The 23,814-nt window shown below is 42.5% G+C and overlaps 1 protein-coding gene across 2 annotated transcripts in view; it reads right to left on the minus strand.

The window, feature by feature from the left end:
* Positions 1–8,978: 8,978 nt before the first annotated feature.
* Positions 8,979–23,814, minus strand: part of CDK6 (cyclin dependent kinase 6) — a 123,118-nt gene continuing 108,282 nt past the window's right edge. For both annotated transcript variants that reach the window (XM_068157019.1, XM_068157020.1), the window contains 3 exons: positions 22,883–22,933; positions 17,334–17,469; positions 8,979–15,577 (listed from right to left, as the gene is read on the minus strand). In XM_068157019.1, coding sequence (XP_068013120.1) covers positions 15,431–15,577; positions 17,334–17,469; positions 22,883–22,933 — 334 coding nt within the window. In that variant the 3' untranslated portion in view covers positions 8,979–15,430. The remainder of the gene's footprint in view (positions 15,578–17,333; positions 17,470–22,882; positions 22,934–23,814) is intronic.

A 23,814-nucleotide genomic window follows, 5' to 3' on the forward strand; every position in this document is an offset into this window, starting at 1 on the left:
ACACAGAACACTGCAGCATGGCATCAACCCAGCAGCTACCTTGACATGATGCGACATTCCAAATTAGTCTCTAATCACATTAGAAGATTATGAACAGCAGTCTACCCAGGAACAGACACAAAACCAACTGCACTGAGGCCTGTGGCTGAGCAGCACAGTCAGTGTCATAAATATCCACATTAGCCACAGCTAACCATAGAATCACAGAACTGATTTGGTTGGCAAAGGCCTTGAAGATCATCAAGTCCAACCATTCGCTAACTCAAACAAGTCTAGGGCTAAACCATTCCCCTTAGCACCACATCTCTGCCTCTTTGAAACACCTCCAGGGATGGGGGTACATTGTGGAAAAGAGCAAAAATCATGGAAACATTTAGCAGATTTATAAGTAAGAGCCACCGTATCTCTGGTAGTCCTCAGGGCAAGACACCACAGAAGAAAATCCAGCAATCTGTGGACACTTATGGAAGAAAGTCTTCATGGAGTCGTTTTCTGCTTAGCCCTCATTCGTGAGAATGTGACTTACCCCCTGCATGAAGCTCAAAAATTCCAGTTATGGAAGAGAAAATTATATTAGAAAAGACAGAGCAAGAAAAGCACATTAAGCAAAATAGTAGGGCCCTTGTAGAAATAAGCACAAACATTACTTTTCTCATTATTCACACAAATGTTCTCATCCTCTTCACCTCCAAATTATCAAATGACACTGGATGTCACATGCTTATTAGCACCATGGAAACAAATGCTCATGTATAAAGATTTCAATGCCTTGTCTTTGTCTATCATTTCGTGGCACATGGAAAGCAGGATTTACAGCACCTGCATCGTTCTTCATTTTACACCCATCAATTGTGTTGCCTGCCCCCCCCAACTTCAATAAACGAGGTCATCTTTCAGTCTCCTGTCACACAGAAGTCCCTTCTGTAAGCATTTTCATCCATCTTTAGAAATCTGATTTAGCTGGCTGAACTGGCTGGCTGGACTCCCAAGCCTCCTTCACAGCCAGGGAAGAAAAGCTAATGGCAGTTTAACAAAAATCCTACAGAATGCTTCAGCTGTGGGCTGCCTCCTACCCACTGCCTGCACAGGATGGGAACGACCCCCCACCTCTGGCTTCCTGCAATGGCAAGGCTTTGTGTCATCCATTTGGGGCCCTCCCTCCAAGAAAGACATTGAGGAGCTGGAGGAGGTCCAGAGATGGGAAATGAAACTGTTGATGGGACTGGAGAACAGGTCTGATGAACAGGAGCTGAGGGACCTGGGGTTGTTTTGTCTGGAGAAAAAAAGGCTGAGGGGATACCTCTGACTCTCTACAATGCCCTGCATGGAGGTTGAAGCCATGTGGGGGGTGGTCTCTTCTCTCCAGTAACAAGTGATGAGAAGAAATGGCCTCAAGTTGCACCAGAGGGGAGTTTAGGTTGGATAGGAGAAGAAACTTCTTGACTGGAAGGGTTGTTAAAGTCTTAAACAGGCTGCCCAGGGAGGTGGTGAAATCCCCATCCCTGGAGGTGTTTCAGAAAGGTAGAGATATGGTGCTGAGGGCCATGATATAGCCCCAGCCTTGGTAGAGTTAAAGAATGGTCTTTAAGGTCTGTTCCAACAATACAATTCTACAATTCTGTGATTTTTGTTTGCTTAGGAGTGAAGACAGAGAATGTGCATCTGCTTTTAGAGTTTGATGTTGTGTCATTTTGTGTTTAACTCCAAACACACAGTTTTAAGATACTCAGAGATGTTACCAGTCATATTTATAGCCAGTGGAAGAAAAATCAGTCAATCAGTCAAGTGTCCTTATCTGCTTGACAGATGGAAGATGGAAGCAGCAGAATCATTAGGAGTACAGAAATACCACACACATTAGTGCACATAGGAGCGAGGTTAGACCTAGATGATCTTTCAGGTCCCTTCCAACCCAAACCATTCCATGATTCTATGATAAAGATACCAAACAGATTTTGATTTGCTAATGGAGGTTGGTCTTGTGTAATATCAATTAATAAAGTCCCTCTGGATGTGTCTCAGAAGCTGTTGGATTAAGGAAAATAAATGTTCCCTGACTTTCTGAGAGCCATTATGGCTGAATTTAATGCACAATTTACCTAAACCAAAAAGAAAAGGAAGATTTTTGGTAAAGGTAAACCAGCACTGAACCATGTGTTCACAGCAGCTGTAACAAGGTTATGACTTTGAAAGGGAAAATCACTGAAATTTTTATCTTTTTAAATGGAATTCATCCAAGGTAAGCAATAAATTAGTTCCAAAAGGAGAAACCAGGAGAAATGAGGCCAGATTTCAGCAAACTGAAGTTACATCGAGGTGCTTGATACCCGTGCTTATGTTTCTGTGTCTGGTGGTTGATTTTCTGAAATACCAGGGGTGTGGAGAAAAAGATTTGCAAACATAAAAACTAGGAAGCAATGCTGCTAACTTTCTGGCTTTAATATACAACACTTACTGAAGTTTGTATTCATTTTACAGTTTGAGATCAACGAAAAATATCGCTAGGAAAGTGAAGTCAGCTTCAGGAAAGGAGCTTGAAATCCAAAAGTAATTATTTACCTTGGTTTTTTTTGTTACTCTCCAGTAATTTGGGAATGACTGACAAGAACTTGATGCTGTGAAGATTTTTATTCTATTGATTTTTCATACTGAACCCTCAGCACCCAACAATAAATACACAACTTTGCTTCTCTTGCACTGCCAGCAGCAAAATGTTCAGTTCCAGAGGACTGTCATTTGAATAGAGTATGGATAACCTTCTGTGTGCCCTAATTCCACTCTGCTGACACGTCATTATTGTTGCAGTCGACCATCTTCCCAAACTTGTAGAAGGTAAAGAACATGTTGGATGGTAAGGTGCGTGTTCTGATCAATTTTGATGCAGTCAACATGAAGCAGCCCCAGCTGAGGGGTGTTTTTAAGGCAGAAAGCCCCAGAGGGTGAGATCTGGGGGACAGAGCAGGCATATGATCAAGTAATGTGATCAAAGGGCTTGGAAAGCTTGCAGAGGGAGCTCTAGACTTCCCAAAGTGTCTTTCTGTAGAGCAGAAACTTACTTTTCTCCCCACAGTATGTATATGGTGATCAGCAGCTGTGCAAGAAGAGGAGAGGTTGCAGGATTTCATGTAGAGCAATGGTGCAAGCTTGCATGTTGTAGCCCCTTGGTGTCACGTTGATGGCTCAGAGGCAAACCAGTAGATGTGAGGAACAATCCATGAAATCACTGTTAGCATTTTTCTGCACCTCTGCAGATGATCCTGTGTTTCACATGGGGATAATTTTAATGCTGAATGCAAAGGCATCAAAGAAGACTGAAGGGAAACCATGAAGCACACAGAACACACGGACAAAACAATGCACCTTTAAAAGAAACAGTAACACATGCACCTCTTCCTGTTTGTACCCTGATTAAAAGAACATCATGAAGTTCAAGTATGAAGTGATACAGTGAAATCACATCCTGTGAGTAGGTCTGGGCACCACAGTTTGCACCATCTTGCACAATGTAGGTGATAAGATTGCAAAATGTAGGTGGAGGGGCTTGAAATGCTAAAATGCAATGTGCCAGCTGCTTGGCTGGTACAAGCTGCAGAAGTCAAGAGGACTATGCTTGAGTTCCATCAGCTGAATTTATGCCCTTAAGATGAATGGAAAAATAAACAACCCTAAACCACTTTGTATGTTTTCCTTGTACTCTCAAATCCTGGACACCTCCAGAGCACAGGATACTTTATTACTGAAAAAGAGACCAAAGAAAAAAAGCGAGAGAAGAAAATAAGCCAAATGGCATTAGAGGCTCTTTTAACTTTCTCAGTGTTATGTTTTGGTAAAACCATACTGAGAAATACACCTCTAGCAGGAGGTGTCCCTGCACACAGGTGGGGTGTGGGGTGGACCTAGATGATCTTTCAGGTCCCTTCCAACCCGAACTGTTCCATGATTCTGTGATAAAGGTACCAAGACGGATTTTGATTTGCTAAGGAAGGTTGGTCTGGTGTAATACCAATGAATAAATTTCCTCTGGGTGTGTCTCAGAAGCTGTCCTCACTGCTCAGAGCATTCTGTAAACCTGCAAGCCCGAGGTTTGGTAAGGCCTTCTGAGAACTTATCTTGCAGATTCCAAACCCAGTATCCCATGAGAGCTACAAACAGACTTAACTTGATCATCTACTGTTAGCTTCAGTGAGATTCAGAATGTGCAAGTCAGACACATGTGAAGTGTATGGAGCAGGAAGAAGTGGCTCTTATTTCTGATACATTTCTGTACCAGCCATATGCTTTTGTCCACGTATTCCAATGCCACTAAGTGCACTTCTGAACTTTTGTGTAAAAAAAAAAAGAAGTGATTAATAGAAGATTTGAGAGAAATAGCATCACTACAGGTGAGATTTTTATCACACAATATCATTTCTATAGTATTCTTGCTGATTAACTAAGCTTAAATATCTTTATATAGACCTGAGCTGCCTGACACTGAAATCTGTAGACTTTACAAGGTAAAACTCTCGGTTTCATTTAACCATCAGTGGACTTACAACAAGAGTAAATGACACTAAATGATTTAAAATACTTTGAACCCCCAATCCTGTTTCATGCAATTGTCCACACACACACACACTAAAAACCCCCCACCCAAACCCTCAGCCTAAATTTGCTGCCTTTATGCTTTTGTTTAGCCACCAGTCTTACTTAAAGCCCAGACAGACAACTTCAGCACTGCCCAAACCCTCTTTTCTTCGGTTAGAAGACACCACACAAACCTGGCTTCTGGCTTAAGCATCTGGAATCCACGAAGACCTGCAGCAAACACAACAAAGCCAAAAGCAGCCTATGTCATGTTTTCTAATTTTAATTTTTCAGATGTGTAAAACTAGCTCTATGACAGCATTTCAAAGTCATCTGCTCACTCCTTTGCATGTCAAACCAAACAAAAACACCTTAAAGCATAAAAGTACTACAGCTGAACACACATGCTACTCTAGCTGCAAAACTCAGGGTAGAGTATGAGGCCTTTTAATCCTTTTTCTTTCTTTTTTCTTTTCTCTTTTCTTTTCTTTTCTTTTCTTTTCTTTTCTTTTCTTTTCTTTTCTTTTCTTTTCTTTTCTTTTCTTTTCTTTTCTTTTCTTTTCTTTTCTTTTCTTTTCTTTTCTTTTCTTTTCTTTTTTCTTTTCTTTTCTTTTCTTTTCTTTTCTTTTCTTTTCTTTTCCTTTCTTTTCTTTTCCTTTTCTTTTCTTTTTCTTTTCCTTTTCTTTTCTTTTCTAACTTTCTGCCTCTCTGTGAAACCAGCTTCATTTTAACAGCCCAAGTGTAGAGTAAATGCCAATAAACAAGAAAGCAGCAAGACCCAGACACACTTTTTGGGCAACTACCCTTTCACAGGACTAGTGTGTTTTCATCAGAAATAATGCACTGAATTATCACAGCAATCATTTAGTAGCTGGCAGATAAACGTGTCCACATCATCAATAATGCCTGACCCCATTTACTGGTGTCTTGGTGCTGTTACTAAACCACATGCCCTCACAGCTACAGTCAGCTGCAAAAGGAGAGCTTTAGGAGGGCAGATTTAGACTGGAGATTAGGAAGAAATTCTCTACAGTGAGGGTGGTGAGACACTGGAACAGGTTGCTCAGGGAGCTGTGGATGCCCCCTCCCTGAAAGTGTTCAAGGCCAGGTAGGATGAGGCCTTGAGCAAGCTGGGCTGGTGGGGTGTCCCTGCTCATGACAGGGGGCGTGGAACAGGATGATCTATAAAGTCCCTTCCAACCCAAACCATTCTATGAAAGCCCTTTTCTGCAAATACTTCTTGTAAGCAATGGTACTCACAGGAGTAACCCCTCTGAGCTCAGGTGAAGCACAGCATTCATGTGTTTGCATACTTGGGCTTTCAGACTGAAGAGTGGCAGGCTGATGAGCAAACAAATGCACAGCCTTACACAGGGAGCAGAAGGCAGACATGCAGACTAAGGCACCCTGTGCTGCTCTGGGAAGTTGTAACATAAACTTCATTTCATAAGGATACAGTTCACCACTACAGTGACCAACATTTTTCACAGTGCTGTCCTGATCTGCTTCTGAGCTGCTAAACCAGAGTAATGCTTTGCTTTTCAACTTACTAGGCACAATTGTGGTGGTGGAGGTGAAATACAACAAATCAAACAATCACAACTTCTTACCAGCATCCAATTTCTGATGTACTTCTTGTAGTTGCAACCCAGAGTTACAAGGGACTCAAGACAAATCCCTACAATAAACTGTGATGGACTTGGGCTTTTGCTGGAAGGCGGCTGTGAATAATAGCACTCTGCAGCCCCTGGCTATATTGATGGTTAGACTCAATGATCTTAGAGGTCTTTTCCAACTGACACAATTCTATGGTTCTATAAATCTATGACTTTGAACCTGATTTGTTGTTTGGATTATTTTTTTTTCTCTCATGCAGGATGATTGTTTGAGATACACCATCCTCCACCTGCAATAAAACACTTTGTCTTTTCCTACACCACGTCCAGAATTCATGGTCATCATTTATCATATAGTGAGAGAGGTTTCTGAGGGAAGTTCTTCCTGCTGTCTACATACTCTTGTTTAACATGTTGAAAAGTCAGCTGCTGTAGAAACAGTCAGCATCCTGCAAAGACTCTTCCTCAGGAGTATACATTGGAAGTTAAAGTCTGTTTGTGCCTACCACTTGTGGCAGAGATCTTCTTGACTTAGTAATCTTCTGAATCAAAAGTTGTTTTGCCTGATAAAATGCATTATGTTCAGTCTAACCTATTCTAGCTCATCTCTTTGCCTGACCCAAAGAGTGAAAGAAGCACCAACTTTCCCATACTCTGCTGCAGTATTTCCTAGTTCCAAATGAGAAGTGACCTCAAAGTGGGGGGAGGTTTAGGTTGGATGTTGGAAGAAACTTCTTGACTGGAAGGATTCTCAAAGCCGGAAACAGGCTGTCCAGAGAGGTGGTTGAATCCCCATCCTTGGAGGCGCTTCAGAGAGGCAGAGATGTGGTGTTGAGGGTCATGGTTTAGCCCCAGCCTTGGCAGAGTTAGAGAATGGTTGGACTTCATGATCTTAAAAGTTTTTTTTTTCAACCAACTATGATGCTATGAATTACATTTGTGTTGTCTTCTCCAGTGGATCTTCTATAAGCAATCTAAAACTATAGCAGAAATATTATCTGCCTGCAGACTGGGGGGCTGCAGAATCACAAAGCACTAATTTAGCTCACATCTTAAGTGGCTGTGCAAGTAGCAGCAAGGTCAGATCGAAGTGATAGCTGCTTAAGTGTTCCTGCAGAGAGAGGAAGCGAGGTGCTGAAAGACTGTTGAGGAGCAAACCCCCTAGGGCTTCTTTCACAGTATCCCAGAAGTACCAGCTAGGATAGGAAAGGACAGCTTGAGTGGCCAGGTAATCTATCACTAGATTTACCTAACAAATGCCAGAGGACTACTGTGTAGGATTAGAGATTTCCCATCCCTGGAGCTGTGAAATGTGTCTCTGTGCCAAGACGAGATGCTCATGCTTAATGAGAGGACTAAAACTAATTACTCTGTGCCATCACTTACCCAGCCACCCATACAGATGGACTGAACATCACAAAATGCTGCACAGGCCTCATGTTCTCTATTTTTGAAAGTGGCATAACAACAGTTAAAGGTAGCTCTTGGGTTGGCACAACAGCTGAGAGAGCTCCACTCCTGCTCTAAACCAACAAAAAGACTTTTGTTTTCCAAGGCAGATGGTTCTGCAGTATTACTCACTCTGGGTGTTGAGCAGACTTGCCAGGCTCTGAGACTTGCTCCTGTAAGATGCTGAACCACCTGGACTGATCCAGCACATGGATAATCTTATCAATACCCAGGTGCTCAAAACCATGCCATTTTGGATTGCCAAAGGATTCCCAGTCTGGCAGGAGTCAGCTCACAGTGCACAATGATGTGGACACTATTTGTTATTCTCCTGCAGCAGAGCTGTACATCCACATAGGAAGGGCATGGACCTGATGGAGTGGGTACAGAGGAGGGCCACGAAGATGATCAGGGGGCTGAAGCACCTCTGCTGCAAGGACAGACTGAGGGAACTGGGGTTGTTCAGCCTGGAGAAGGCTCCAGGCAGACCTAACAGCAGCCTGCCAGTACCTCAAGGGGGCTATAAGAAAGCTGGGGAGGGACTTTTGACAAGGACTTGTGGTGATAGGATGAGAGGGAATGAATTTAAGCGGGAAGAGGGGAGATTTAGACTGGATTTTAGGAAGAAAATATTTATATTGAGGGTGGGAAGACACTGGAACAGATTGCTCAGGGAGATTATGGATGGCCCCTCTCTGGAGGTGTTCAAGGCTGGGTTGAATGAGGCTTTTGAGCAAACTGGGCTAGTGGAAGATGTCCTGCCCATGGTGTGTGTGGTTGGAACCATAAGATCTTCTAGATTTCTTCCCACCTAACCATTCTATGGATCTATGAAATAAGCCTTACAATGACAGCTAGGAGACATTCATATTGAGATGCTTTTCTCCCATAAACCCCTATCAATTCTGCAAGTGCAATGAAAAATTTTCATTTCAAAGCATACTTAATGCAGATTGTTCATCTAGGTAAGCTCCTTTTCACTTATCCCAACAATGTTTTCCCAAGAGTTCCTTAAAATCTCCTTTTTAGTCTTTATTAAATGTCAGCTGTTAGTTCATTTAAAACAAGCAATATCTTTTCTCTGATCTTTTTCAGAAATGAAAAACTTACTCTGCCACAATCACCCAGTCTCCAAATACAGCCAGTAGAACCTCTTCTTACTTCCCCTAGCCAGGTCTCACAAAAGCCTCCACTGACACTGGGATGGATGAAGCCCATCAAAATATTTTAACACAGATAAAACATTTAATCTGAAGGAAAAAAAAATATCATATGGTTATAGAGAGGGGGTTGGTTTATCTTAGCTGTTCTGCACAGTCTTTCAGTTAAGGCTGGGGAATTTGAATATTGGAGAAGCTTCCCAAGGATTTTATTTAAATCAAAGCAAATTTTCCAGTAATTTTATTCATAGCAACCTTGGGCTTTTCAGCCCAGAAAGCAGAAAGAGCTTCACACAGAAAGAAATGATGGTATCTACTTGGCCTTGCAGAATCAATTTTGAGCACAAGCCCCTGTTTGATTCAGTTCTCTGTGGGTGTCTAGCACTCTCTGAATTAAAAACATCATTTGCAGGAATCATTTTAAACGAAGGACTACATCCATTTCAAAATGTTGAGTGTTTCAGCTATGAGGGTGATTTTTAGCTTGTTTCTGCAAGAACCTAATGAGCCATTTTTGATGTTATCTGTGCACACTAGTCCTCTGTGGGCTTTGTGGTTGTTATATTGTGCATATATTGCATATCAGTGTACAGTATTTGCTAAGCTCCAGACTAAAGGCAAGAAATAACATTTGGCAGAAACACACTTGTCAGCTTGTTGTAGAGCCCTAGTTCATTCAAGCTGATGAGAAAGCTTCATATTGTTTCACAGAAATTCCTGGGATTTGATCATTACAGGGGGTGGACCAGAATCTAAAATTTGACAGCCTTTGTCTAACAATTAGCAAAACAAAAGAGACAATAAAAGAAACAGCTCACAGATAAACCTCTTGTGTGAGTTGCACAGCCTGTTGGACTGTTAACATTGTAGTTGTGTCTTTGCACGCCTGGGCTGTACTTGCACCAAAAAAACAACAAACCCAAACTCTGGGTATGAAAATGAAACTTGGAAGGTTAAATGTATAAAATCTCATTCACTTTTCTAGAGATGGTTTCTGATTTTTTTTTCCCTGCACACTTCACAATCAAAAAGAAGTAAAAGTGATAGCTTATTAACAGCCACTTACTGCAGATTTCCAGATCTAACATGGTATTATTCTTTATGAAAGTAAAAATATAACTTCTGCAGTTTCCCTGCACAACTGAAGCCTGGAAATAGGTTGGTTTGTTTAGTTTGTTTTCCCTAATATCCTAATTTCAAGAAAATAATTTACACATCTGGAGAACTGTGAGATCTTGTTAACACCCAATAGGCTTTTGAGATTTCGAAGCAATACAATAAATAAGTTAGGTTCCTAAGTTTGTGATTGATAGGAGCTTCAAGCAGAACATCACAAAATCACCCTAAGAGCCTAATATCTTCTAATTCACATAGTATATAAAAATCAATCTATTCCTGGCTCTACTCTATAGGATAAATACTAGTGAAGTGGTTCTATAAAACAAGAGTTCTTCGAAGAAACTTCCTCATTATTCAGCTGCATCTTATAGATAGAAGAGAATTAATTTACGTGGCCTTTTAAACCAAGCTCTGTGGTTTCTGATTCACAGGCACATTTGACAACTGATGTGTTTTCAGTTGTGAGTCAGATAAGTGCTCCAAGTTTCTTGGCTAAAAGACCAAACCAGCCTGATTTATCTTTGTTTTCCATATCGAAGCTGACCTCACACCTAACAGCAAAAAGAGATGTATGTACAATCAGACATGGCTTTAGGATGGAAGAGGGCAGATTTAGACTGGAGATTAGGAAGAACTGTGGGTGAGGAGACACTGGAACAGGTTGCCCAGGGAGGCGTTCAAGGCCTGGCTGAATAGGGCCTTGAGCAAGCTGGGCCCATGGCAGGGAGGTTGGAACTAAAAGATCCTGAAGGTCTCTTCCAACCCAAACCATTCTGTGATTCTGTGCTTCTCCAAGACAGCAAGTGAAGCTGTGAAAGAGAGCATGGCACAGTATTTTCTTCTTATACACCAAAACCAGCCATCAAGTGTAAGAACCAAGTAACAGTTATGATGCTGGATACCACACACACCCCGCCACCCAGAAGATGCTCAAAGGCTACAACCTGCTGATTCCCAAAGGCTCTGTACATATAGCACCAAATATCAACATTTTGCAAACATAAGATCCTCATTTTCTGGTGTGTTTTACAACAGAAACAACACAGAAAATAATTCTAACATTTAGCCCTGTGAGCTAAAAGGCTGCAAGCCCCTAAAGTGTGGGCACACTCTGCACACAAATATGCACAAAGCCTATTTTTAGAGGTTTACTTGGCACAAAGAAGGCAACACAGGTGTGTGTCAAACCATGAGTAAGCAAGGAGTTGCACCAAGAGCTCCTCTTGTATTCATGGTTTCTAGGCTGTTGGGGTAACAGAAGCTATGCTTAGCCATAGACACCGTTACTGTAGCTACTGAAAAACATGGAAGAGTCTTATTGGAAATAGCACCTGTGAGCGTCACTGAGACCTCTTTCCAGAAGGTTGCTGAAGGAGAAGAAACGAAGAGCTGAGAGTGAGCATGGAGACAGGAGGAGAAGAAAGGTTCTGCTCCAGATGTATTGCTGTGGTTTAACAATTAGCACCTCACTGGATGGCTTGGGCAATTTTTTTTTCTTTGCCTGTTGGGTCTGTTTTTCCTGCAGAATTCTGTACTAGTGATAATAAAAAAAGGGTTAGAGGGAGACAGAAATGGCTCCTTCCATCAGTGAGAACAGCCTGTTCTCTACTGAGAGGAGCACACTGTCTGGTTGTGAGTACTCTAGGAGCTAACCAGCTATACTTACTTTATTCAGTGGGGTGTTAGGTGCCGCTGAACTGTTCCTGTAGAACACACATAGGCCTAGCTATGGCTAAGAACTGCTTTCTGAACTCCTATTACAAAGAATTTTCATCACAGTCTGTGTCCAGGAGCACTTTCACATAAACAATTCCTACATCCTACGTGCACACAGAGCAGTAATGAGTAAAGGTACTCAAATACCAGAGCTACACCAAGCAAATAAAAAGAGTAAGGGCACGGGCTCCAGAACAGTCCTTCAGTTATCTGCCCTGTCTAATTAGGAGAGTGATGATTGCTGGCATGACTGTAACCAGTGCCAGTATTTTGCCCAGCCAATGAATAGGCCTTCTCAGTTTATGAGTGTAAGTGAAGCCCCAGTTTGGCAGAAGAGACTGGAACAGGAGTAATCCTGTGGTGTGTCAAATGGAATTCCTGCCTGAAGAGATTTTGCAAAGGAGGTCATCTGAGAAGTCACTGGTCCTTTGCATCCAAGCCCTTGCTACCTCCCTGCCAAGACAGAACTTAGGTTTCTTATCGTGTTCCTGCCATTCCCACTGGAAGGCTGTTCCAGAATGTGACCACTAATGCAGCCCTTCTCAAGCTGTTCTCTTGCATAGCCTCACTGATCACCTACTCCTATAGCAGACAACATACAGCAAGCACCATCTTGCTTCTGATCCCATAAGCCAGTCATTGCTTCTCTCTGTTGCTCTCTGAGCTCTTCTGATACTACTGGTTGGGAAATGATGTTCCAGTAGTTAACTTCTTTGATTTCCATATTCTCTTTAGTTTTGAGGCCAACACTTACCTTTGGCTTAAACTATTCTCTTCTCTCCTTTTTGTTTTTACCGTAAGAATGTTTCTACATTCAGCAATCAGATCTCTTCTAGCCTTAGCTTTGCTAAGCTTAATAGAACAAACACAGCTGCTCATCTCTGTCTGAGAGTTTTGAGTATGATTTGAAAATATCCTCTCTCCTCCTCCATTTGCCCCTTATGTTAGTTTTTTGGGAGCTCTGGGCCTGTTTCCTGACAGCAGCTGGAAAGCCACACCAGCTGAATAACCTGATGAAGTATGTCTGATAGCTCAGCCCTAGGTAAAATGTGGAATGGTTTTCAAAGTGCTCAGCTTCCAAGAAAACTTTGCTATTTGTTACTGTGGCAAGGTTCTCCTGAAGTCTGTCTCTTGGTGTGGTAATTAGTGTTTAAAAATGGTTAAGCAGAAATTTCCCCCTGGCTTGTCCTTTTATGTGAATGTTAAACACTGTCCACTGACCCGTGGAATAGAGCTGGGACTACACCAGTGCAATTGGTTTGCTGTTCCTCTTGGACCAGAGACAGAGAGAATGACAGAGGCATGGGCAAGACAAGAGGGTTAGCTGCCATCACCACTCTCTGGCCTTCACCTTGCTGCTGGTAGAGCTTCCCAAACCCTCCTGTTATGCATCTGTGGTGTCTCTGGGTGCAGACACCTCATGCATGCTCTTGCCAGGGCTAATTTGCAGCTTGCCTGTTCATGCTGGTGGGTTTTTCATAGGCACCACTCTGGGCATGAAGAAGAGCACAGGCCACTGCACACACTCCACTGTGCCTTTTAAAACCTGGCTTATGTACAACAGCTCTCATTTAACCACGTCACACACTTGGGTATTCAACAGTAAGGAAAAGTTTTATCCAAGAGACAGACAAAACCCACTCACTACCCTAGCCATGGGCTGTGTCCCAGACAGTGCAGATACCTGAAGCAGAGTGAAGTTGGCCAGCACGCCCAGTCTATCAAGTCTGTCAGAGGACTGAGGAACCTGCCAGCAAGATCACTGAATCACAGAATTGTTTCAATTGGAAAAGACCTCCAAGATCATCAAGTCTAACTGTCAACCCAACACCACCATGGCCATTAGACCATGTCCCCAGGTGCCATGTCCACACATTTCTTGAACATGCCCAGGGATAGTGATGGTTACAAGTTCCCATGGCACAGCCCAGAGAATTGTATTGCTCAGCTCACAGCTTAGGACCCACTTCTGCCAAGAATGCTGTGAATGAAGGGTGGTGGAAGACTGCAACAGGTTGGCCAGGAAGGTGGTGGAGGCACCATCCACCATTCAACGTTTGGCTTGATGGGGCTCTGAGCAACCTGACCCAGTTGGGATGTCCTGCATAGGGCAGGGGGGGGGTTGGACTAGATGACCTTTAAAGGTCCCTTCCAACCAGTTCATTCCATGATTCTCTAATGATGCTGGCTCACTGGCTAGGCAAGATGAAATGGAGATGACTATCAGCTGTAAGCAGAGCTAACTGCCTTACATGCAATAGTCTCTATTTATTGATTGATGGTAAGGGCTAACTCATTGGATCAAAATCATTTCCATGTAAATGTTAGGGAACAGCTTTTATGGATTTAAAAGATTAAAAGATTTTTTTTTTTCTTTTTCCCCAGTACAGCATTAAAAAAATAAAAAGCTTTTTTTCTTTATTATTGTCTTTTTTTCTTTCTTCCCCCCACCCAAAATACTGAAAATACCTAAAAAATACTACATATAAAAATTTAAGCTAATATTTAAAACATAACTGTGCTAGAAAGGCATGTGAATTGCTTAGTTATTTTGACATTCAGTGATGGCACAGTAATCCTAGGGGAGAAGCAGGTGCCTGTAGACACACAGGGTGGTTTAGGAGAGGAGCTCATGCATTTCTGCACAGAAAACAAATCTGCTTCAACAGTGACATCCGAGGGACTTTGAGACAGCAGTGCCCACCCACTTCTGAGGCAGGGAGGGGGTGTTGCAGGTAAGGCAGAGCATACAGCACCCAGTGCAGCACAGACACTCAGCTGTGCTCATGGCAGGTACAGGGTTCCCAGCTTCTGAAGGGGAATGTCTGCTCTTTAGTCTCTATTTTATCAGAACAGGTTGAAGGCAAAAAAAACAATAATTCAGTGTTGCTTTTCATTGCTGCAGATCAGAAAGTGTGGAATGAGAGAAGGAAAACGTGCTTGCAGCTGTTTCTGGGCAGGGGGGAATGATGGGTTAGATGATGGGCTAGAATGTGCATGGATTTCAGTACAGTCACCATTTGGAAACCCAAGGAGTCTTAGAACAGGACTCCAGAAGCTTTTTAGAATGTTTGGGTGGTTTGTTTTGTTTTGTTTTGTTTTCAACATACACACAAACGTAGCTAGGTCATAACTCGTTTGTGCCTGAAACAACCAAAAAGTTGAGACATTTATTATGATCACCATCATCACTGTCATTTTTATAGAGCAATGAAATGATAAAAGAATCCATCCGAGTTTTCAAGTGGGGAAGCAGCTGCGTATAGGCTACGAGTGAACAGTAGCTGGATGCATTAACGTGTGCATCAGTCAGCTGCAGGTTGCAGAGAGCTGATGTTTCAATGCCATTGTTTAAATATCACTGTAAGAGATCACATCATAATAATTTAAAAAGTACCAAATCATGCTTCAGCAGCTAGAGAGAGAGAGAGATTGCATCACGTTTTGGCAGGGACTCGCTCATCCTACTCCACACAGGCAGCGTTCAATACGAGAAGGATAAAATGGCAGCAAAAAAAAGGGACAGCAGCTTCTCTTCTTCTGGAGCATTCCCAGGTAGATAAACAAAACAAACCCAACATGAAGCTGCAATGAGAGTAGGTCAAAGCCCTGGCCTTTGTGTTGCTCTGATGAAAGTAAACTAGATTGATTTCCTTGGATAAGCACATCACAAACCCAAAAGAAAAGCTAAGTGCATAAAACCTCCAAATAAGGGTCTTCGCTAGAAGAATGATGTGGTTTGTACGGGACAGTGGTCTTGTCAGCTACACGTCTTGTTCATGCATGCTTCATCTTCAGTCAGCATTAGGATGTGTTCACCTCACTGGAGTTTTGGCTGGATGACATGTGAGAGTCCAGGTTCTCCTTGCATTTCTCCAGGTCATGGAAATAGGGGTGAGAGAGGGCAACATAGGCAGATATTCTCTTGGCTGGATTAAACGCTAAGCATTTCTGTAAGTACGAAAAGAAGGTGTTTTAAACTCAATATGCAGTTACCAGTGCTAACGTTACATAGATACATCAATGCATACCGCTTGTACTTCAGCATCCGCATGAGCTACAGCCCCACAATAAGAAGAACATCCATATTAAAACAAGCAATGGGGGCACAGAAGGTGAACAAGGCATCCCCAAAGCTATTGGATAATAGCAAGTTAGCAAACTCAAATATTCACAGTTCAGGAAATCTCAGAATTCAGGTTTCCTTGAATTCACATGCACAGGATGCGTGTCTCAAAGACAGCAGAGAGCAACTAGCAGTGACTCCTCAGTGTTCTATGCACTGGTCTCTTGTGGCTGTACCAACATGGATGGCATCATAAGGCAGATGTTCATTCCTGGACTCACCATTTCTATAGACTTTTTAGCCTTCACATGCTACTGATCTGTCTTCAGTTTAACCCTCTTCCTAGTTGTCCTTTCCTTTTCTTCTCTCCAGATCCTTATCCCAGCCTCTCACCGGTCAGAACTGAAATATCTCCATAGCTTGTTTTATACCTTGTTCTTTTTACCTTGATTCACCTCCAAACAGTATTCTTCCTACTGTCCTTGTTTAACTGCTTCCTACTCCTACTTTCCCTCCTTGTATCAGAATTTCTGTCATTTAAGTTCTGAAATTTAATTCAGTTACTTCCAGCCCCTTTTCCCTTTTCATCTGTGGCTCTCAAGTTCTCATCTCTTTGCCCAGCAGGAACAGCTTCACTTCCTGCCTCACCTTCTGGGTAAAGATATTTGTCTTCTTCCTCCCTCACACTCACTGAACTCTCTGTTGTATTTAATTCCTTGTTGTTCACAGAATCTAGTTGTTGTCCCATGTCTAGCTTCCACTTCCAGGCTGCCTGCAAGCACAACAGATGTGTTGCTCCCTTGTCATTTCAAGTGTCCAGATGTAGCCCAGCTGTCACAAGGGCAGTGGGAGATGATGTGCTGTTCTGTAGGGATAAGGATGGCTAGAGATGGCAGTTCTTGAGGGGATACAGCAAGTTTATCAGGAGTTGCTCTGAGCCCACTCTACCAAGCCCATGTGAGCCAAGACCTTTTCAAGGCTTCCTGCTTAAAATTTTAGATAGATTACAAGAAGCAAGGCAAAAGACGACCTGAGACAAAGCCATTCCCTATACTCCATCCCAAGACTGAACCTCAGGGCTGGGGTTTATAAAATGATCAAAAGCATTTGCTGAGTTCAGTGTTTCCAGCTGTACCAGAATAATTAGTCTGCTTCTGTTCAGGCCTGCCATTTGTAAGGGACAACTGGTGAATTCCAAATCCCAAGTTTTCCGCATTCAGCAGAAGGCCTGCAGATGTAACCTGCTTCTGCAGCCCTTGTTCTGCTTTATACTAGTCCACTATACCACAAGAAATACTAGTTTTGAGCTCGTTTTTGAGCTCACCTCAGGCTTATACTGTAAGGAGGGCTGTATCAGTGGCACAGCAGTAGTCAGTAATGAGGATCTAAGCACAAGGTCTAAAGACAGGTCAGCTAAGCACTTCCCTCACACAGCTTCCTAATCTCTAACTGTTCTCAGCTCTGACACCTCTTGAGCCAAAGGTGATGTCTTTGTGCTGACTTTTCACAGACTTACCCACCTACTTTGGAGCTTTTCTTTAATAACTCCATGAAATGGAACCAAAAATGTTTCCTGGTATGTTGCATGCACAGTGGGAGCTATCAGTCATGCCACTGGGAGAAGAACAAAATGGAACTCACAAGAAGCAGGTCTTTGCCCAGTTCATCAATATCTGGTATAAATTTTTCAATAGGTTGTGCAGGTCTGGAAGCAAAAGCATTTCTTGGAAGAGCAACATCATTAGGCCAGTCCTCTTCCTCTGGGAGTCCAATTACACTGCAAAAGGCAAAACCCATGATGTTAGGTCTCAATTTTATTCAGTATCCCCTTCATATTGATCACATTGTGTGGCACTTCAGAAATCTTTTTGTTTAAATTAGATGAATTGTACAGTGATGAATTGCAGTGATCTCTGTGAACAGAGAGGCTGGTGGGTGTTGATCCTCAGTGTGCTTGGCAGAAATTATTGTGTGGCCAAGACAATTTTCTGACCTAGGTCTCAATGTTCTGAGCCTTTTTTTTTTGGTGGTTGTTGTTGTTGACAAAGGGCTGAGGGCTTTGGAAGAAAGTTGCTGAGCCCTTGACTGGATGGTGCAACATATATCGCTGCAGGATGATTAAAAGCAGTGAGTTTCAAAGGGGAATTGCATGCAAGGAGCTTTAGTCACAAGAATGGGGACTGAGAGAATAGTATGGGTCAAGAGAAGGGTAAGGCAATAAAAGAGATGTTTCATAATGCTTCAAAGCTATGGGCAGGAATTGTTGCCCAAAGTTAAACAATTTATTTGCTTCAGAAAGCAGGTTTTAAAGTCTCAGTTCAGAAGGGGCATAGGACTTGAGTGTCTTGATGGTTTAACTTTCAATTGTATTTTAGTTTTTCTTTTTACCCTTTAAGAGAATGTTTGAATTTCTTTTCATAACTTATTTCTTCATTCTTTAAATTCTAGAAGATATTTATACTTATTAAACCACCATACTAAGGTTTAAACCCCAAAGAAACGATGGATCACATCTCATGCATTTTGTGCTTTGGGCTGACGCTGTTATTCGTGGGGTTTCTGATGGAATAGCTGGGAAAGCTGGAAGAGCCCATATGTTACTTGTCAGGCTTCAGAGAAAATCCATTTTTACAGCATGCAAAGTCGAGATTTAATAGAAATGCTGACAGGGTAAGAAGGAACATGAGAAAAAAGTTGCTGAACGTTTGGTCTGCACTGAGGCAAATGCCACTAGGGAGCAGCATTGACCTTTCTTCTCACTGAGCTTGGTGGGAAGGTTTGATGATGCGCTTGGATGTAAATCCCAGGTTACCACAATGAATTTAGTGGAATTGCTCCACATTTACCTACATGGATTTACCTACTGGAATTTGGCTCACCTAAAATACCTCAGAAAATTAATACGTGCTCAAAACAAGAGCGTGGGTAGAAGGGCAAAGCAATTAAAATCTCAGAACAATTTAATTTTGCTACATCTGAAGAGAAGGCTTCAGGCAGACCTAACAGCAGCCTGCCAGTACCTGAAGGGGGATACAAGAAGACTGCAGAGAAACTGTTTGCAAAGGCCTGCAGTGACAGGATGAGGGACAATGGTTTGAAATAAGAGCAGAGCAGATTTAGATTGGATGTGAGGAACGAGTTCTGCACTATGAGGGTGCTGCAACACTGCAACAGGGTGCCCAGAGAGGTGGTTGAGACTCCATCCATGGAGATATTCAAGGTCAGGCTGGCCAAGTCTCTGAGCAACCTGCTCTAGTGGAGGATGTCCCTGCTGACTGCAGTGGGGTTGGACTAGGTGATCTTTGTAGGTCCCTTCGAACCCAAACCATTCTATGATACTCTTCTATGATATCACAGCTGTGGGAAAATGGTTAAATTGATCTGAAAAATGGAATTTGACTTTTTATCACCAGAGGTACCATGGGGGGCATGGGGCAACTCCCTTGGCCACAGTGGTTAAAGCCATGAAATTAGCCGTTGGGAGAATCTGGACCCATATTAAATATGGGAGAGCTAAATGTTTTAAACAGTCATGAATTTTAACCTGCTATTCAAATGGGTTTGGTTAGTCTCAGTTTCTTTAATATTTGCCTGAGAGAGCCTGAGCAGGGCAGAATAAGCACAGGGAAAGCAAGGAGCCAGCAGGTCAGACAGGTATGGTGGACAAGACCAAGAGTGGAACAGAGAGACCTTTTCAGTTACACACTCAGGTAGCACTCAAAACTCTCAACAATAGATGCCTGAGTAGGTGCCCTCACTCTGCTCTAGTAGCACCACCATTTCAGTGACTAAGTTTGGGTGGATCTTGGATGAGTTTCACCTCCTGCCAAAGGTTCAGGCCTGGTCTTGAGAAATGCTGAGAACTTCCCACTCCCATTGATCACAGTGGGAGACAAGTCTGCTCAATGATTGCAGTGTTTAGCCTGGAATCTGTGAGGATCTTCTACATGCTGATGGTGTCCTGGGAAAGCAGGAAATTGCTTTGGGCCACCTCTGAGGGATTTACCCTCAAATGTGGTGGGATTTTACCTGATGCAAATCAGAATGCCCATGTAAAGCCAAGGCAGAACCCAGCCCTGTTATCTGAATGAACACATCAATCCAGAGTGCACCAAAATCCCCAAACTAGTTTCTGGCCAGATCAGTCTGCAGAATGAGTCACTACTGTAGAAAGAAACAATCCTCCTACAAGAAGAGCTCTGCCTAACTGTAGGGGGTTCTCCAGCTGTGAAAACACAAAATAAACACCATTTAGCTTAAAACCTACTCCCCACAACCAAAGAAAGAAATATGTGAACTACTTAAGAACTGCAGAAAAGAAGCAAACCCAAACTTTCTTGATAAGCAGAAGTGTAATAAGGAGTTTCTTCTAAAATTTAGCACGGCGTTTTCCTCTCTTGATGGATTCTTTTCTACGTGGGTAATCTCAGTCCCTAGGGGTGGAAAGATCCCTGTTGGAGGCTGCTGCCAGGAGTTATGCAGTTAATCTTAGACCAGTTTATTTTGATGTTTCCTCTTAAATGGCACAAATGAATAAAAATCCTTAAAAAAATAGTGGCAGTGTATATGTTTAAATTATAAAATATGCTGCATATATCAATACTATCTTCATTTTCATAGATTCATAGAATGGTTTGGGTTGGAAGGGATCTTGAAGATCATCCAGTTCCAACCCCCATGCCATGGGCAGAGACACCTCCCACTAGACCAAGTTGGTCATAGTTTCATCAACCTGGCCTTAAACACCTCCAGGGAGGGGCATCCATGACCTCCCTGGGCAACCTGCTCCAGTGTTTCACCACCCTGACTGTAAAGTATTTCTTCATAATCTCCAGTCCAAATCTGCCCTCTTCAGCTTCAATCCATCCCCCTCATCCCATCACTGCAAATCCTTGTAAAAAGTCCCTTTCTGGCTTTCTTGCAGACTGCTTCATGTGCTGGAGGCCATAATAAAGCAGAACACATTTTTTAGTTATAAAATATGCTGCGTTGTGGATGAGTCCAAACCTTTTAGGAGCAGTGGCTTCAAATTAGGGGCAGTGGTTTCAAACTAAAGAAGAGCAGATTTAGATTGGATGTTAGGAACAAGTTCTGCACCATGAGGGTGCTGGAACACTGAAACAGGTTGCTCAGGGGGGTGACTGTGGCGCCATCCCTGGAGATATTCAAGGTCAGGCTTGACAAGTCTCTGCCCAACCTGCTCTAGTGGACTATGTCCCTGCTGACTGCAGAGAGGGTTGGACTAGATGGCCTTTTGAGGTCCTTTCTAACCCAAACCATTCTATGATTCTATGATTCTATGTATCAAGAAGAGACTGGATGAGGCACTTGGTGCCATGGTTTAATTGATTAGATGGTGTTGGGTGATGGGTTGGATTTGATGATCTCGAAGGTCTTTTCCAACCTGGTCTGGTCTGGTCTGGTCTGGTCTGGTCTGGTCTATTCTATTCTATTCTATTCTATTCTATTCTATTCTATTCTATTCTAAACCTGTCCTCATTTAATAAAGCAGAATATTGTAGGACTGAAGGAGTAGCTTTGGCAGAAGAAGAAGAAGTAAACTTTCAGGCCTGATTCTTTTATTTTTTTGGCTTGGGCAGGAAGAGCTATGCAGCGCATGACAAATTAACCATGCGAGTGAGTCACCCAGGCTGCTATGGTATGCAGGAAGGGGAAGTCAACTGTGTGAAATCAAGACCTGCAGTTTAGGAACCTTGTATTCAGTAATGAAAATGCTTAGAAACAGATCTGTTATGATTTGAGAACTGGGAACTTGGTTAAACAGAGAAACTGATTATCTGTTCTGTTTAAGCTCTTCGCCTTAGAAATGTTACTATCTCCTCCTTGGAGTATCTTCAAGAGAATAATACTTCTGTCTCTCTTTTCCCTCTTTCCCTATCTATTTCCTAAATGATTCTATGATTCTATTTCTTGTTTCATCTGGATACCTGCAGCCCCTCCATGTCAAAAGGGCAGACAGAAGTGCAGAGGAAATAGGTGTTTATTCTCGGGGGTGGGACCAGCCCTGTGAGGTTTTGATTTCCTAACTACATGACATCTACATCAGACATTAAATCTACATGGTCCTTTAAATACAGAAACATTGCTTACTCTGAAAAGCTTTCACAAGAAAATATGACATAATTTCACTTAATTTTCATATGGGTAGTATCAATAGTTAATTTTTTTGGGTTTTAAGTAAGACCATATTTTGGAAGAGAATTATTCTGCTTCAGAGAGTTTAGAACTTCCCCACCTCTGATATATCTGAAGAAGAAAACCACAAACTTCTAGAACTGTACAAAGGTTTTAAAATAAAGCCCATTAGTTTGTCATTTTCAGTGGAACCCAGTGACAGGACAAGGAGTAATGGGCACAAACTTAAATGTAAGAAGTTCCATCTGAACATGAGGAGGAACTTCTTTACTCTGAGGGTGGCAGAGCACTGGAACACACTGTCCGGAGAGATGTTGGAGTCTCCATCTCTGGAGGCTTTCAAAACCCACCTGGATGCCCTCCTGTGCAACCTGCTCTAGGTGAACCTGCTCTGGCAGGGAAGTTGGACTGAATGATCTCCAGAGGTCATTTCCAACCCCACCATTCTGTGCCCCTGTGATCTCTGATACAGCTCGTGTCAAAGTGCTGATACTCCTTCTGCTCTCACATCCTGTCCAAAGTATGGACTGTAGTCATTTTAACAGGCTACACAGAATGCTTTCAAAGGTAAGGCATTTTCTAATGTGCAGCACTCTTTTGGTCAGGGAAGCTATTGGTAATCACCTTAGAGAGATTTTAAAGTATTCTGATCTTGTTTCCTGAAATTCACAAAGAAATCACTGAAAAATAAACCCTCTGTGTTTGCTTCAGTGAAAGAGTCTCTTGGATCTCTTTAGGAACAGCACAAATGGTACCTGCACAATATGCTTAAAAGATTTCGAAAGCCCAAAGCAGAAGTCTCTCCTAACTTCCTGCTGATGGCTGTTAGTTCTGCAGAGCTCTGCTCCATGCTGCTTCCTCCTCCCACTCTGACACAGAATACACAGAAAGATCACGTTGCACAGGGCAGCAATAGGAAACGTGTTCAAGGAATACTTTGTTCTAGTCACCCTATTGCACAAAAACATGGCAAAGAAACCTCAGTGTCTCAGTGTTAAACAGATAGTGACAGCATGCAACAAGTTGGTACTTACTCAAAGATTTTTCCTAGCTGATCAACATCTGAATTTCCACGGAAGAGTGGTCTGAAAGAAGAAAGGAAAATTGTTAGGATACAATGGGCCTTCATTAATGTGAGTTTACATTTGTCATTGACAGCTGCCAACAGAGGGTGAAAAGGTGTTATGGTTGTTTCTATTTTTTGGAGACCTCACTATGTCTTCTGCCTCCAGATTTTATCCAGCCTGGGAGTGCACCTCTCAAATTTCTACTGAAAGTGATAAAAAGATGGACAGATGGAGATGTCTTTTGAATATGCTACTTTTGAAAATGCAATTGTGACCTTTAACATGAATGAAATAACTTCCAACTAATATGATTCTATAAGTCATAGAATTATAGAATCATGGAGTTGTTTTGGTTGGAAAAGACCTCTAAGATTGTTGAGTCCAACCTGACTCCTAGTGGACAGCAAGTTCTCCCTGGGACAGTAATGTGCCATGTGGCCTGGGGTGCATTAAGAAAACTGTGTCCAGCAGGTCTAGGGAGGTTCTCCTCCTCCTCTACTCTGCCCCGGTGAGACCACACTTGGAATACTGTGCCCAGTTTTGGGCTCCCCAATTCAAGAGAGACAGGGATCTGTTGGAGAAAGTCCCATGAAGGCCATGAGAATGACTGCAGGACTTGAAGATCTCTCCTATGAAGAGACTGAGAGCCTTGGGGCTGTTTAGCCTGGAGAAGAGAATGATGAGAGAGGATCTTATCAATCTCTATAAATATCTGAGGGGTGGGTGTCAAGATGAAGGTTCCAGGCTCTTTTCAGTAGACAAGGGACAATGGGTACAAGTTGGAACACAGGAGGTTCCACCTCAACATGAAGCGACACTTCTTTATGGTGGGGTGACAGAGCCCTGGAGCAGGCTGCCCAGAAAGGTTGTGGAGTCTCCTTCTCTGGAGACTTTCAACA

The sequence above is a fragment of the Melanerpes formicivorus genome, unplaced genomic scaffold, assembly GCF_026170545.1.
Source record: "Melanerpes formicivorus ecotype bairdi unplaced genomic scaffold, bMelFor1.0.p_v2 SCAF_35, whole genome shotgun sequence".
In the NCBI taxonomy this organism is placed as follows: domain Eukaryota; kingdom Metazoa; phylum Chordata; class Aves; order Piciformes; family Picidae; genus Melanerpes; species Melanerpes formicivorus.